This window comes from Antedon bifida, chromosome 11 (assembly GCF_963402885.1).
Source record: "Antedon bifida chromosome 11, ecAntBifi1.1, whole genome shotgun sequence".
Taxonomy (NCBI): domain Eukaryota; kingdom Metazoa; phylum Echinodermata; class Crinoidea; order Comatulida; family Antedonidae; genus Antedon; species Antedon bifida.
This window is the reverse complement of record NC_136236.1, coordinates 15,384,975-15,401,968: the sequence shown is the minus strand read 5'-3', so window position 1 is coordinate 15,401,968 and position 16,994 is coordinate 15,384,975. Positions and strand designations below refer to the sequence as shown.

The 16,994-nt window shown below is 31.6% G+C and overlaps 1 protein-coding gene across 1 annotated transcript in view; it reads right to left on the bottom strand.

The window, feature by feature from the left end:
• LOC144855350 (uncharacterized) overlaps positions 1–16,994 on the bottom strand; it is a 52,190-nt gene that overhangs the window by 9,355 nt on the left and 25,841 nt on the right. Inside the window, exons 5-12 of the mRNA XM_078713186.1 lie at positions 11,780–11,917; positions 10,908–11,051; positions 6,638–7,063; positions 5,283–5,435; positions 4,967–5,038; positions 1,171–1,334; positions 737–873; positions 232–406 (exon numbers count right to left, since the gene is read on the bottom strand). Of these exons, the coding sequence (XP_078569312.1) occupies positions 232–406; positions 737–873; positions 1,171–1,334; positions 4,967–5,038; positions 5,283–5,435; positions 6,638–7,063; positions 10,908–11,051; positions 11,780–11,917 (1,409 nt within the window). The remainder of the gene's footprint in view (positions 1–231; positions 407–736; positions 874–1,170; positions 1,335–4,966; positions 5,039–5,282; positions 5,436–6,637; positions 7,064–10,907; positions 11,052–11,779; positions 11,918–16,994) is intronic.

Genomic DNA, 16,994 nt, shown 5'->3' with positions numbered 1-16,994 from the left:
AGACAATCACATTACAGTTGCAAAAATATTTAAAAAAAAAATAATATTACTTAATGAATTTTAGAATCAATCAGAATTAATTTTAAAACATGGATGTATTAAGCAATAGAAGAGAGCCAACTCTAACAAAATCACAGTTAAAAAACATTGTCAACATGGAGATGAACCACGTAATAATATTATTAAGGTTGCATCTCAATCAACTACAACAATTTGAAATATAGATCATACCATTGACGGTTAACTTGGCTTTGTTGGAATAGGAGGGTCCAAAATGATTCGAGATGACACATTGGTACCGCCCCTCGTTCTCATCCTGTAAGTTGGTTAACCGCAAGACGCTTGTCACCTCGGTAACGCCCCCTTGCATTTCCTGATTTGTTTCCACAAAGGTTTTGGGCAACTCCTAAAAAAAAAAACACAAATAAAAACATTAAATAAATGACTAATTTATTTTTTGTTCTACCTAGATTCTCAATCTAAAATCTTGAATTTAATATTTTGTTTATATTATATTTATTCTAGAGTCTGTACCAGTTTATTTACACATTCTCACTCCTGAGGATGATCAAATTATATTTATTGAAACGTCGAGAAACTCAACAGTTCTTTTCAGAGATATATATGTGATGTACCGCAAACTTTATATCAACACAATAATTTCTTCATTTTACAGTAGTTATCATTCATGTGCTAATATTTTTATCAAATAAAACATATTAAAACTACTCTATACCTTGTTATCTTTCTTCCAGATAACTTCTATATTAGCGCCCCCGTTACTTGCTGCCTGGCACAGAAACTCTACATCTCCACCTCGTAGAGCTTTCTGAGCCTCTGGATGCATTATGATGTACGGCTTAGGATAATCAGCTGACGATAACAAAAAGAGAGTAAATGTAGGTTTGAAGAAATAATAAAAAGGTGGTTAGTTGGTAGTGTCTAAAATTAACTATGTTTCAGTGTGAAAAAGTATTTTAAAAATAAATTATTTGTCCAATTCATAGGCAAATTCCATGATACAGTGTTACATGTGCATTACATGTTCTATTTTCTTGACATTGTTCTTATGATGCCTCACATGTGACGCTGTATCACAGAATTTGTCTATGATACAGGACAAACACAGATACAGTACTGAGATTCAGATCACTGAAAAACATCACTTACCACATGTAAAAAGTGAGATGTTTGCTCCTAGAACATTCTGTCCCTGCACATTTTCTGGGTGCGCACACTTTGCGACGACATCTTGCGCAAATGGTTGATCAACCAGCCAGAATGGGAACCAGGTGAGCTGACAATCGCATACTAAATTAGACGTATTCAACATTCTGCAAAAAGAGCAAAATTAAAGTAATAATTTGTTGTACTTGATTAAATAAAAAATCATTTGTAAATTTATTCTGATGTGAAATGTCATCAAAACATTAGACTACAATAGAACCTGTAATAAAAGGACACTTGCAAGACCCAACAAAGTGTCCCTTTAATAGAGATGTCCCCTAAATAGAGGTTTCCTAAAGGAGTGGTTCCACTGAAATACTTAAAATGCATTTATATGACAAATATACTGCATTATATATACTATTGTTGCATTGACTTTCAGATCCAATTATATTTTACACGACTGAAAAGGATCACACTACGATAAAATCGCCAATAAGTTTTTTTAAAGTTCTGGACTTGTCACATTTGAGTTGATTCAAACATGCTATCTACAGTTTGATCACCACCCATCAAACAGTAGTAGCAGTGACGTGAAAATTAGGAAGGAATTTAACGAGCATTTTAAACATGAATAGCCACAGGCAAGGTACTGCTCAGAAGTTATTAAATTGATGCGTGATGAGTGAGTGTTGCTTTTTTTGTATATTTCTCTGAAATAGTGGATACTATGATAATTTATGTGGACAGTGCTAGTAAAACTGTTTAATAACAAGATAGTGTTGATGAAGATAGTAATGATGAAAGAAGTATGATGATGATGATGATGATGATGATGATGATGATGATGATGATGATGAAAAAAGTATGATGATGGTGATGATGATGATGATGAAGAGATTGATGATGATGATGAAGAAAGTATGATAATGATGAAGAAGGTATGATAACGATGATGATGTTAATGATGAAGAACGTATGATGATTATAATGGTCATATTGTTAACTGCTACTTAGGAAAGATATTTTCTGATATCCAAAATACTTTATTTCAAACGGCAAATATAAAATGCTAGGATAGGTGGGATGCTAATGACTCATAGAACTCAGGACTCCTGTCTGAAATGAAATATCATGTAAACATGGTAGTTAACCTGAATCATGTAATCATTTTCTAATTGATTATGATTAATTACTATGGATTTTATTAAAGGATATTAGTTCCAAGGCCAAGAACATGTAAGCCAACTTCCTAGATAAAGTTAATATAAGGAAAATTATATGAAAGATTTTGTTCTGAAGCTAGGCAACCTTGATAGTCTTCTTAACAGGAACTGTGGCACAGACACTCACGGATTGGCGGCAAACTGGGCCTACATCAAACACTGATGCTAAAGTACAAACCAATGTGACTCATTTACCTATTGATAATTGCTTAAAAAGAGTCTGATGTTATGTTTAATTTAACGTTAAGGACTTAGCTGAAATGGACCATTAGGTATGTTTCACTTCTAATCACATCCTTCATATCATTAATAACTACAGTCATTTTATTTATAATTATTTATTATTATTTATATTAAATAAAAATTAAACTAAGAACGACGTTATCTGATAATTCAAGTGTAAAGGAGAAAGTAGTTGCCATACTCGTACTAAATCATTTTTTTCAATTTATACATAAAATTCAGTTTGCAGATAACATACAGTGTCGTAAATCCTGTTGTTTTTGCTTGCCTTAATTTTCAGGGGGAAATTAATTAAGCGAACAAATATTTAGTAATAATATGCTAATTAAGAATGTTTATCATTAGCCTTGATGAGGAGGTCATACAAATGTAATCAAAATTAAAAACACTGACAATTACACCTACATGCAGTTACTGTTCTATGCAGTTACTGTTCTATGCAGCATCCTAAAACTTTATAATAAAGTTTAAATTATGTTAAAACGTAACACAAATTTATACTAATAGTATTATTTAATGCTCATGTCCTTGAGATTGATTGTAAATCCAATCGAGGGAAGGGTTCATGGAATGTACCATTACCTGATAGGGGTGTTTAAAAATGTTTATATATTCGAGTTGTATTTCTTTTCTTGGAGAAAAAAGGCCAATGTCGGTTTATCCAGGTAAGCTAGGCACGAAATAGAATGTAAAAACCTACATACTGAAGATACAGCTTTCTAAAATGATTCATTAACAATTTGAGATACTCAACTCAACGATAAACTACATTACTTTATTTTCAGTATGGTGAACAATAACTACAAGAAATCTTCTGCGAAATGACTTGTTATATTAGTAACTATCCATTCAATTCAATTCAACTTTATTTCAGACAAACTGTCCATATGAAACATATAAATACAATAAAAAATAATACAAAGCATTATGTGACAACCGTCATGGAGAGAGGACTATCCATTCATGCGATTACCTTTGCCCAGTCTGTAGTAGAAATCTTTGCGTAAAGCAATTAATGTAAGCACATGACCTTGACAACTAATGTACAAACGACCTTCGCAATTACCATTAAAGTGACAATTTTGTCTGGGGACAACACAAGCAAAATATTTCTGACTCAAAGTAATTTTTTCTCGTCCAACAACTGTACTTGTCTTAAATGAATGAGATCATATCTCTTGAGTGACTGTAAAAATGCCTAGAGACAAATTTTGAATATTTCACTAAAAGCCACTGGATTAAATTACATAAATTGATTTTCCCCCTTTAAATTAATGTCTTTATTGAATGTGTGATTCAGAAATTATGTTTTACACATTCAATGTACAAAGCAATCGGCTTGTACCATTAATGAATAGGGATGTTAAATCTTAAATTAAATCTTCTTTCATACCATTTTGATGAGTAACAGTATGTACATGGAAAGATCTAGCACAGACTATTACCCACAACTAAATATTTGGAATGGTTCACCATTAAAAATTAAATAAATTTACTGAATGCAGATTCCTTTGACATCATGATTTATAATATTATCCAATCAAAGGCTTTAATTTACGAGGTCAGAAAAACTACAGAATTTTCTGATAATTCATGCAGTTTTAGTTGGCCAGAAATTTTGACTGACACAGTTCCCTGTGTATTGGAAATATTTTAATTAAAGTCTAAACATACTTTGGGGGGAAAATTGTATTAACTAATTAGAATAATGTTCGAACCTATAGACATGGCGCTTGAAGCGATTAATATTGATTATACTGATTGATGATGCAATATATTCATTTCATAAATGTGGAATAAGATTACAAGAACCTTGTCCTAAATATGTCTCCGGTACATGATAGATGATTATCACGCATCTCATTTATTTATATGAATCAATCCGTCATTCCAGAAGCATATTCTTCTACATGGAAATATGTAAACTAGTGTAGCACTTGTCATGTCATGACACAAATGGTAACCCCCACCAAATGACTGACTGTGAGGAGAGTGGCATATGGATGTCTATTGGTTTTGTCATGTCAACACACAAATGATAATCCCACCAAACTTCTCTGTGAGGAGAGAAGCATGTGGATACCTACTGGTTTGTAATGTGAACACACAAATGCTAACCTCACAAAACTTCTTTGTGAGAAGAGGGACACGTGGAAACCTACAGATTTTGTCTTTTTATGTTAACAGACAAATGGTAAAACCCCACCAAACTTCACTGTAAGAGGAGCATATGGATACGCAACTGATTTAGTCATGACATGTTAAGAGAAAGTGGTAACCCAACAAAAGATGAACTCATAGGAAACATTTATAGTTCTTTTTTTACTTACAATTCTTTCAACTTTGGTAAACTTGAGAAGGAATTTACTTGAATTGCTGTGATCATGTTATCTGTCAAATCCCTATTGATAAAAATAAAACAAATCATACAACAATTCTTATCTTTCATTCTAACTCTTAATCTATTATTAACTACATTTTTGTGTTAAGCTCTGTCTGCACTATCAAACTAGTTTGATGTGATGTGCCCAAGTATGGTAGTGCTATACCCAAAGATGGTAGTGATATGACGTCATCATGCATGTCACATAAAGTTTGATAGTGTAGACAGAGCTTTAGAGTCTGTTGTTTAAAAAATATTCTTACAGTTGTTGAAGCTCAGTAAGATCTGAGAAAGACTTTCTGGTGATGGATGTAACCTTGTTGCCTGCCAGCCCTAGACGTAGCAAGGATGTCAGGCCTTTGAAGGCACCTGCTGCATCTTCTATCGTCCATGAAATATCATTATGATCCAATAACCTGCATAGAATATTAATAAAATATTTATGAAGAAATACGTATGATTAAACAAAATTGAAACTTCGAGACACAAATACTACAGTCTGAACTTTAACAAAACGGTCATTATGTGTGTTTAAAAAAAATCACAATTTTATTGAGTAGATAAATGTAAAAAGCTCTTCTGATAAATTTAATTTTAAAATGGATTGTTCAAATTAATTTTCTTGTCTCGTCTATATAGATGTGATTTATATACGGATTATCTGTAAAATGTGAAAACAAAATGTGCTGAAAATGACGCTATAATGTAAACCTCTAAATTATAGAGAACATTTTTTAAATTTCAAATCACAAGAATTACATTTTTAGAACTTTAGTTTATTCTTTATATTTGTAGTCAAAATTTCATTACATGTATTAACTACTACCAACAGCTGAAAGTTATTATTGATTAAAAATAAAAATTCTGATCGAAGTAACAGTTTAACGATATTTCTTTAGATCACCTGTTTTCGGTAACGAAAGAACGTATATGCTTTGTAAGAAATGTAATAAAGTGATTATTTCAGTAATTTGAAGGTATTTATCAAGTAATAAAATTGTGAATTAAGTCTTTTCATCCATGAAACAATGTAATAACATGACTACCTTCTGTAAATTACATAATCTATATGAATTCATTAAAAACAAATTATTATTTTATTATCTGATAGATGATAGATGATTGAAATGAATAATATCATTTGCTTGATGTTCTGTGAATATTGTTAATTTATATTAATCAGAATAAAATTGATATTCAATTATATTTATGATGTGTTTTATTTTTCTGAAGTACTGTAGTTTGAAAAACTGTAGCATTGAGTATTACTAACAAATGTAACATTCCCTTAAGCTCTGACTACACTATCAAACTAGTGTAAACAAAAAAAGTGTGATGTGCCCAAATATCATCATGTCTATATATGGGCACATCACATTTTTTTGTCACATAAAGTTTGATAGTGTAGAAAGAGCTTTATACAAATGAAATGGTCAATTTAGTGACAGATCCAGGATTTTGAAAGAAGGGAAGGTTGAAGGACTAAAAATGTGCTGAACTTAACAGACTGCCTTGACATTTTCGACCGGAAATTTTCTTCATTTTTAGATAAATAAATTTGTATTTACCTAAGTGATATAAATATTAAGGTTCAGTTTAAAATATGAAATATACGTACAATTCTGTTAAAGATACTAAGCCACGGAATGCACCGTCTTCGAAGCTTGACAGAAAGTTGTGGCCAAGGTTCAAGCTTTGCAGCTCTGTCAATTTCTCAAAGTTGTTTTCAACAAGACTCACTAACTGGTTATAACTGAGATCAAGAGACTGAAGCTTCGCACAGAATGACATTGGATCTGTGAAGTTAATACTGTTGTTATTAACTGAAAGATGCTTCAACGTTTCCAGTCCGTACAACCACCCTTTATTTATCGATGACAGTTTATTGTTATCGAGGTATAACTCTTCCAGCCTTTCAAGCCCATAGAAGGCGCCATCTTCCAGTAAAGAGATACCGTTTCGTCGCAGTTTTAAAACTCGAAGTTTCTTCAGCTTCAAGAAGGTTAAACTCTCGACTTTCCGCAGCCTATTCTTATTCAATTCTCTGAAGAAGAAAAAAACAATTAAGATTGACAGAAAAATAATGCTTTCATTTTTTGAACATAAATATCCTGTGTCATTGGAAAATGAAAATGTGGAATTGATAATAATAGAACACAAGAAAAACAATAGAAAACAGTTAAGTTAGCTGAACTAAAACCTAATAGATTATAATTGGATGATTTCCCTATCGCATATATCAACCTTTCACAGATGCTTTCACCTTTGTTTCTACAATAGCTAACATAGCTTGTACAAAACTTGCACTTATTCCATCCAATTAAAGTATAGTTTATTGCAGTGCAGAGAGATTCCAAATAAACATTGGATGCTACTGCAGGCTAAGCATAGTGGAATGGTAACTAGGCCTCTTTACAGGGTTTTATGGAACAGAGTTCACTGTAGTTAGTTCATCTACAAGATCTGAAGAAATCAACATTTTGTCATCGAAAATTGACAAAATGATAATTTCACTGAAGATTTAGTGGTTTTTATAATTTATTTTAAATTAATTTGGTGTTAGAAAGTAAATGGATATATAATTTAATATCATTTTCGATGTGCTTATTTGAGATTTTTGAGTATCTTTATTCTTATTGAAATTACTGATAAACCTGCTTTGACTAAATATGTAAAATCTTGATACTTTTTGTCATTGTTAAGTATAACTGTGAATGTCAGTGGAGGAGTCAAAAAGCATTCAGCACCAACACCTGGACTACAAACAATTCACAGTTTATTACTTTGTTTTTGTATACTGTTTATTTTGACTAAGATCGTTCTTACTTTACTGTTACAAGAGTTTCTGTATAGAGATGCTTATTATTCTTTCTCCTATAAACATGGCAGAGTGATAGAAATATTTATTGCGGAATTCGAACAAGTACAGTAATGATGAAAAGAGAAAGTGCAGCGCTATCTAGTTTGCAACCATAAAAACCTTTATCAAAATTTGAACAACAGACTATAAAATGGGATAATGATCAACGAAGCAACCGCATTTAGGATTTATTTTATTTCATTTAGGTAATTATTTCAGTGATGATTGAAACATAAAAAAGGGAGCACTGCGGAGAGACAAGAACCGTAAAAGACAACTATCGCCAATGGGCGTGTCTCTCCAATTTATTAAACTATTTTCTTATTAAGGCTTGATGTGTACAGTAACTAGCCCCTGGGCTGGTGTAACTGTAAATGTCACTAGTCCACTTCCACTTTTGGTAGCCCAACTCAAAAATTACATTAACATGGAAACTTAATTGCATTTTTACTACAGTCAGTTTAGTAAAAAGATACTTTATATTGACTTGGGAGACATATCATTAGTAAAATCAGAACCATATAATATGGCCCCTCGGTATAGTAGGCCTATAAGATAAAATATTAAACGTTCTAAGAATAATTAGTTAGCAATGATTTTAAATTTCTGTCTGGTGAAAAATGATTGATCTATTAAGAACAACAAAGAGTGGAACTACAAAAGGCATGTCGAGAATAAATGATAGATTTAATGCAAGCAAATTTGCAAACTGTTAATAATTCTGACAACAAAGCAGTGTAAAAGATAATAATATTAATAGATCTAGTTTAGGAAATGTACTTGAAGTTATTCCATCAAATGCATTTCCTAGGCATTTCCCTTAGCTGTAGTATTACTATGATAAACAATAAGAGACTTTAGGTCACTTGGAAGGCATACTTTACAGTTAATCAATGCGATATATTTCTTATAGTTTGCAATATTTCTTTGTCTCTCTCAACGATGACGTTGTGTTTTACTGGTGAATCTTATAATCAAGAATGAGTATCAGTGTCATTATTTAAAGTGTCGCATTACATTTATTACTGAAATGTATTGATAAAATGGCAACCAAATTGAGAGAAAACATTTCAAGCATTTAAAAGGTTAAAAAATCGTTTCTATTTCTATTAAAATAAAAATATCATATGCCTTCCTATTTCAGTTGAGATACAGATTTAGTTGACCTAAAACTCTGTTCTACTGTATCAAACTAGTTTGGCAAAAAAAAGTGTGATGTGCCCAAATATGATAGTGATATGCTCAAATATAGTAGTGATATGACATCATCATGTCCATATATGGGCACATCACAATTTTTTTGTCTCATAAAGTTTGATAGTGTAGACAGACCTTAATATCTATCCAGTAGAACAACATTATGAATGAAAAAATCAATTTAAATAATTGTTATTCTATAAAAACTTAAAATTCAAACAAAGAAATTTCACTAACAATTTTTATACAACTATGAATAATATTCATTCCTTTTTATGGAAATTGAATTCTACGCCTCCATGTATCAGTTAATATTGATGAGATAAGATTGACCTAGTATTTGTAAAGATGTTCTGATATCATTTTGTTACAGGCGAATACGAGAGATTTCTAGACAATAGTATTAGAGGACTAGTATACAGAAATCCAAGTCACCTTTAGGGTAATGCACAAAATCAATAGTAGTAGTAGTATAGATTAATTTCTTCCTAAAATGTTGCTATTTTAATGTTAAATGAATGCTCTGGTATCTTGCCAAAAGTTGATTGATCACCTGACAAGGCAATTGATCACATGACAAGCTTATTGATCACTTGACTAATGTATTGATCACCTGACCCCCTAAGGCTACCCTACATAATTTAATCATGTTTGACTATAAAAGAGGACATAGTTGAAACTAGAAATCACTATGTCCACTAACAAAATATTATTACCATTCATTTCTAAATGAAAATAACGTTGCTTTTAATTAAAATTAATGTTGAGTGTTTAGTTATAACATTAGAAAGCTAATGTACACATCAATTTCATTAATTTTCAATAGAAAACGGTTCTTTACATTTTCATTTATTGTTCCAAATAGCTTGTTGTAAGTGAATATAGCTAATTTAGATTCTTAATAAACCTAATTAATATATCATGTAATTTAAGAGTAATTAGGTCATGTTTGTTCTCAATTGATTTTCCAATGAAACAGCCAATCATTTTTAAGTAACTGCAAACAAAAGAGTAAATATTCATTATGTTTTTTAGTTATATTCTTGATTGATTTTCTATTTTACTAATTTTGCAACAATTCAAGCAATTTTGCATTCATTTACTTTAATCATACTATTTTTTACCTTTCTGTTTATAAATAGCAACAGACTTAAGCCAATAAATGACACTTAGTACAAATAGACAACGTTTCAAGATTACCATAACACGTTTTTCGCTAAAAATGGCATAATCCTTTCTAAAGATAAACACAGATTATTTTCATCACGGATGCATACATATTGTCAAACATTTTCCTTGTATATATTATTATTGATTATATTTATATAGAAATGTTATTAAATATTATATTAGCGTATGACTCATCTAAATAGTTCAAAACTAGAAGAGGTGTAAAGATGTTCTTTGAGTATGTTGAGATGAGAAGTTTGTGGTCACACTTGAAATCTGCATAACCTTGGCATTCTTTTGCCATCATCATTATTTAAACCACAAAGTTAAGTTGATATCATCAACTCATTGAGTCATTTAAGACATGATTATATAAATATGTAGAAATGGTTTGAAGAACTTAAAGCTCAGGAACAGGCATGAACTATCCACTGACAAGAAAGTGCTTATTTTCAACAAAATCATGTACAACTTTACTATACAAGACAATAAAAATACCCAAAAATGATGATACACATAGGAAATTATAGATCGACAATTATTAGAATGTATGATAGAAATACTTTGCCCGCACCTGGCCTTTAATTTTAAAAGGGTACTATAAGACAATCAATTTAGAACTGAAGGCATTGTGAAACAATATAAAAACATCAATACTTACAGAATGGTAAGATTTGCCAAAGGTTCAAACATGTCTTTTGGCAGTTTCTTCACAGAATTCTTGTTGAGTTTTAAAGTTTTCAGATGAGTTAAGTTTATCATCGCATTCTCATATATGCTTGATATCTTATTGCTGTTCATGTACCTGTAATATAAAAAAAGAAAAGATAATATAATTTGTTTGTAAGATTTAGGATTCGGAAGGAGCTTCTGAGCTGGTGAAATACATCTTTACCTGGGAATAAACGGTCAGCATGCCGTATTGACTTGGCCTACAACGGACATAAATCAGATTTGTTTGGGAATATTCCTGCATTTTAACAATATGTACATTTTAAAGGCAAAGATAAAACTACCCAGTATAATGTTAAAAATATAAATTTGTAATGAATAGTAAGGATGATGAATAAATCAGTGAGATTGAAAACAAGGCCGCTCAATCAAGTATTTATTATTATATACTATTTTTAACCAGGTAAACTGAAATTGTACTTTAGCTGATAACAATAAAGTACCCACAGATGAGTATACCATTCACAAACCACATTTACAACTCATCAAATGTTGCATTTACCATACAAAAAAATAAACATTAACTTGTACACGCTTCCCCAGGGAATTTAGTTAATAAATGAATCAATACAAAATCGTTAAAAAATATTTTGCCAAGTAAAACGCAAATTCATATCTGCTATGAATATATATAAAAACAATATTTTTGGAATAATCGTGATAACATTCGTTGTATTATTGCTTTGCCTTTCATAGTGAATAATGAAATTCATAAAGGCATCATAAATAATATAAATTTGCGCGAATATAATCCAAGCAATGAATTACTGTTAACTGTTACCAAACGGCAGCATTACTTACAATCTTTGGATGTTGTTGATCGCCGGGAATGAGCCGTTCCTTATTACGGTGAACTCGTTGAAATTCAGATCAAGGGTTTCCATATTTGGAAACATTGCAATGGCCGCTCCATCGATACTATTTATGCGATTATGATTCCTGAAAGAGATAAAAAATATTTAAAAATTTGCTTTGATTTCATATCAATACAAAAAAGCACAATGTTTTGGAGAGTGTTCTGTTTTTTCCCATCACAAAAGTCAACCTAAAATTTTTTCTGTGTCATGGAATTATGTCCAGTATGAAATTATTTAATGTCACATGTGGTAGCTGCATTATGTTAGGTTTTGTGATACAGGTGTCACACTGTATCATATAATTTACTTATGATACTGTAGAAATTATAGGTACAGTACCGAGAATCAGCTAAATGTTCTGTATCTATTAATATGTACTGTATTCCAAATAGTGGATACTAAAGCCTTTTGTATGAATCACGATTTTTGGCTATACTGATTTACAATTATAACTCAAAGATCTTAATTAAAGCAACACAACATGATAAGCCTCTATCGACAATACCCTATGGCAAGAATTTAATCCGAGGGACTTCCGAGCCGATCTCCGCACAATGACCTAACATGATTCCTTTTCCCCACCTTCTAAAGTACGAACTACAATAACACGACATGTTTGTTATCGTTCTGGTGTGTAATGTTTAAAAATCGTATGAATCATCTACGCCAGTGTATCCAGTCTCTGGGGACGTTGAGAGAAGCCTTTTTGACCTGCTGGTGTCATATCCAATATATGAATAGATGAGTTAGCAAGACGAAATGTGTGAACAGAGCCAAACACAGCTAGACTGATTCCCTCCTGATGTTTCATGGGCCATAGTGTACCTGGATCATTCCTGTACTATATAAGCTATATCCTTGATATATATATAGGGATATGTTTAATTCTACATAAATAAGGTAACTTTGAATTGAATTCTTTATACCTTTAAACATGGATAGATTCTGTCTACATACTAATATTTTAAGTTATATAGTGAACATAAGGAGACACATTCCAAGTTACCCTTTTTAGTAGGTGTTAACCGATTCTGTGTATCCCAAATTAAGTGTTATATTGTATTTGGAAGAACACCAAATTAAAGAAAAAAAATTCAAATTTTGTTTTAAGGCAATGGTAATGTATTAAATAATAATAATACATCATTTTTAATAAAGCAACCTTGTTAAACAATTCCACAAGGGTTTTGTGTTATTACTTCAACATGGTTCTAATCGGGTAATGTAACGACAAAGGTCAACAAAAAAGGTCATCATGTAAAAAGGAAAGAGAGCAAAAAGAGTCATCAGCATTCTGCCTGTGTACAAATGGATTCACTCTGATTAAACCCACATGTCATTAGTACTTATTTTAGGATTTAAATGTCGTTGTCTTGTGATCTGGGAGTTTAGGTCGGATAAGCCTTTATCTTGCTAGACAGTATGGGAACATGAATAGATCACACTCAACCTTTCATCTTTTGCGACTATCATCGTTAAATACCATGGACATGAAGAAAACATTTAAAACGTTTTAATTCTGCATTAATAATATAAAACATGCAACACGCATATTCTAAAATTTAAATGATACAAATTACAATACAAAAAATAGTGTTTGTTTATTATCTGTAGTACCAGTAACATGTAAATGCTGTAATAAAACAAAACAAAATTTTTTTCTTGTATATTTTTTTGTTACTTATTTAAATTTTTGTATTATATATATTTATACTGGTTGACCTCTTCAGTCAAAGACTGGTCTCCCAGTTATGATCAGTGAGTGACAGTGACTGTGTGTGTACTAGTACACCGGGGTAAAACCCCTACTCATCTTGAAAGATGTACTAGGTTCACATGAGCCAGATGTGTACATTGGACCTATGGTTTATAGTCCTATAGAACCATGGAGCGAGTGAGCCTCGAACCCTTGCCGTTATGGCTATGTAATTACAGTCCCAGTGTCTTAGATGCTCGGCCACTAACTCGCTGAAATATCTAGGTAACTATTAAAACATGTTGCAGATTGATTGATATTCTATTGTGTTACAAAAACGTGAGTTTAGACTGCACTTATCAAACATCATAAGCAAATAACAATTTCAAAGTTCACTCAATTGTGTAAGTTCACAAATTAAAACTGGGGGTGCTGAATCTTCCAAGAACAGTGTTTTGAGGACCCAGTTATTATTACGATTCATTGCACCATACTAATCATAATGGAAGGTATGAAAACAGCTTTATGATATTTGTTGGCTAACATTTCATAGTACAATGACTATTGAAAAAACATACATTGATAGACATATGAATTTTGTTTACCAGTTGCTTGATTGACAGGTAGAAGAGAACTAGGGTTGATAAAACCAACGACATGAATTTGTCAACGGGCCTGTGAGTGACATCCAATCAAATCGTTTCTATGTACCTTCAAATTCCCTGGCCTATTTTCATTTATCTACCCTTATTATAGTTTATTTATACAATATTTGACTATAGTTTGATGCTAATATATACCTCACAAAGCAATGACCTCATCTGCTAAGCCTGAGGTGTTGTTATAATCACCAGAGGTAGAGGTTCTTTTCCAGCTTCTAATGGGAGGTTTTTCCTAGATTTGCATTTTGCCTAGCATGGGGTAGACACAGGCGCAGTTGGCCTAGGTGTACTCCTAACCTACAAAAATCCTTGTATTGAAGCAGAAGGGCTAGACCTCGGCCGCTGAGCCAGGCAGATAACTAAACAGTGGGTGTCTCAGTGGTAGCGCGTTGTGGATGCATGGCCTGGCTTTTAGCAAGGTCTTCTCAGCAGTGTAGTTTCTACACCTCCTTTGGCATTGTTTCTAATAGAATTCAAACTCTTGAAACAACGGTTAAATGAACTAAACCCATCCATTACTTGTGTCTGTGATTAACGTTACACTGAAAAAACTTACTAAAATACTGAAATGGTTAAACATGTTCTTATATTCAGGTGAACAAACATCTATAATTGATTCCTGATGTAATATCATCTATTATTCCAACCAATTCTGTGTTTTCCACAATTTGTTTATTAAAATAATACAAAAACAATATAAGTGTGTAGCTCATTAGCAGCCATCTCAGATTTATACAAAAACTGACCATGAACAGTCATATCACTAATCTTCCCTATGGTGAATATAAACCACATGACCATGATATCTCCATGGTTACAGCATCAATTGTATTGTACTGCTTCCCTATACTTTGTAAAGTTAACGTCCTGAGAGTGATGTTAAATGGATCATTGGTTTGCACCAAGCGATGCAAACTGAAACAGGCTCTATCCTGACGGAATGTGCCTTGGTTTAAAACCAGCGGAGTTACTGTATAGCTATTAATGCTACTTTGCCCAAGTTTATTTGTTGTACATATGACAAAATTTAAGAATATTGATACAATTGTTGAAGACAATAGAATAAGGACAACTTTGAAGTCATTATGAATGATGTCTGCTGCCAATGATAACATCATCCAAGATTAATAATTTAATATTAAACATACTGTTAAACATATAGATAATCTTAATAGTCCTATCTATTCCACAGAGTTGTACCATTCTATAGTTACCATAGAAATCATCAACAATGCTGACCTTATGATCTAACAAGTGAATTATTAGTTTGTTGAGTAATATGGCACCTTTTGACCAATCAGCTGCCAGAGGGTTTGTCAATGTCCTTTAACAATAACCAAACACACAATTATAAATCCATTAAAAAAAAAGAAAACTAAGGGTCAGTTTTCACTGGAAAAGTCAAAGTGTATTAATGTATTTATAAACTCGTTTCCCATTCCATTTTTAGAACAATCAATCAACATCAATGTTAAATAATAATGTCATCAACAGACATTAAAAATAGCAAAAACTATAACAATATTTCCCAGAGACATTAGGTATGTCGTCGTTCCATATTTAAAACTAATCATATCAGAATTATCAATGTTAAGCTATGTTTACACTATCAAAATTTATGTAACAAAAAAATGTGATGATGTCATATCACTACCATATTGGGACATATCACTACCATATTTGGGCACATCACACTTTTTTTGTCCAACAAGTTTAATAGTGTAGAAAGAGCTTAATAGTTGACATGAATGGAACATCACAGAAACAGAGTGAAAATAGTCCAGTTTATAAATAACCCTGTACATAACCTGTGCGTGTATCATAAATCATAAACATCATGTGAAGACCTATAAAGTAGGGTATAGACAAGTCGTAACCCACCTTAAATCTATTACCTTTAATAGGTTAAAATTAGCCATGTATTCCCTAAGGAATCTGTGTCCTAGGAATTTAACCAGGCATTACTTTTGTATGTACTGTACCAGTATCAGAATCATTGGTAGCTGGGGAATGAAATGGCTAGGCTGCTCTTTATCGCAATGGTCCGAGATCTTTTTTTTTAGTGATGCATGTATCAACCATTTACTTCTTGTTCCCAGAATATAAATACGCAAAATTCAACAAGCAAAAAAAAAAAATAATATAATAAAAATGCTGAAAACACATTAACTTATAAGAAATATTATGTATGATTTTATGATGATGTTGTACGGCGCGGAAAAGGCAATTTAGGAGAGTGTTGAATTGCAACATACAACATTTTAAGAAGAATACGATACATCGTACCTAAATTAAATGGATGAAAAATCTAAAATTATCATTCTCTATATGTAATCACTTTCCATTACTATACATGACCTGAAACATGTACTTTGCTAAACAACTTTGTGTTATTTATAAGATTTTATCCAATTGAGGAATTTTGAACTGGGACAATGTTCTAGTAAGGAATAATTGATATTATATATTAAAAATACATTTAATAATTTGGTTATTCTATAGTACTGTAGAAATACTATTTTTTTGGCACCTGGGAGGTACTATGTATTAAAAGCCTCATTAAAAAATGTATTAACTTCAATAAAAAATATACAGTATAAAGTTAGGCTAACCAACTACATTTTTGGTTCTTTGGTATATAGTCACATGCCTTACAATTTATCCAAACGTCTAATAGGATAAAGTGAAGAGAGATGATGACGCAAGAATTTCTTAATTTGCACACTTACAACAGATGAAAAATGATTACCAATCATCAATTAGATAATTAATATTTTCTCTCCATAATTGTTAATTACAAT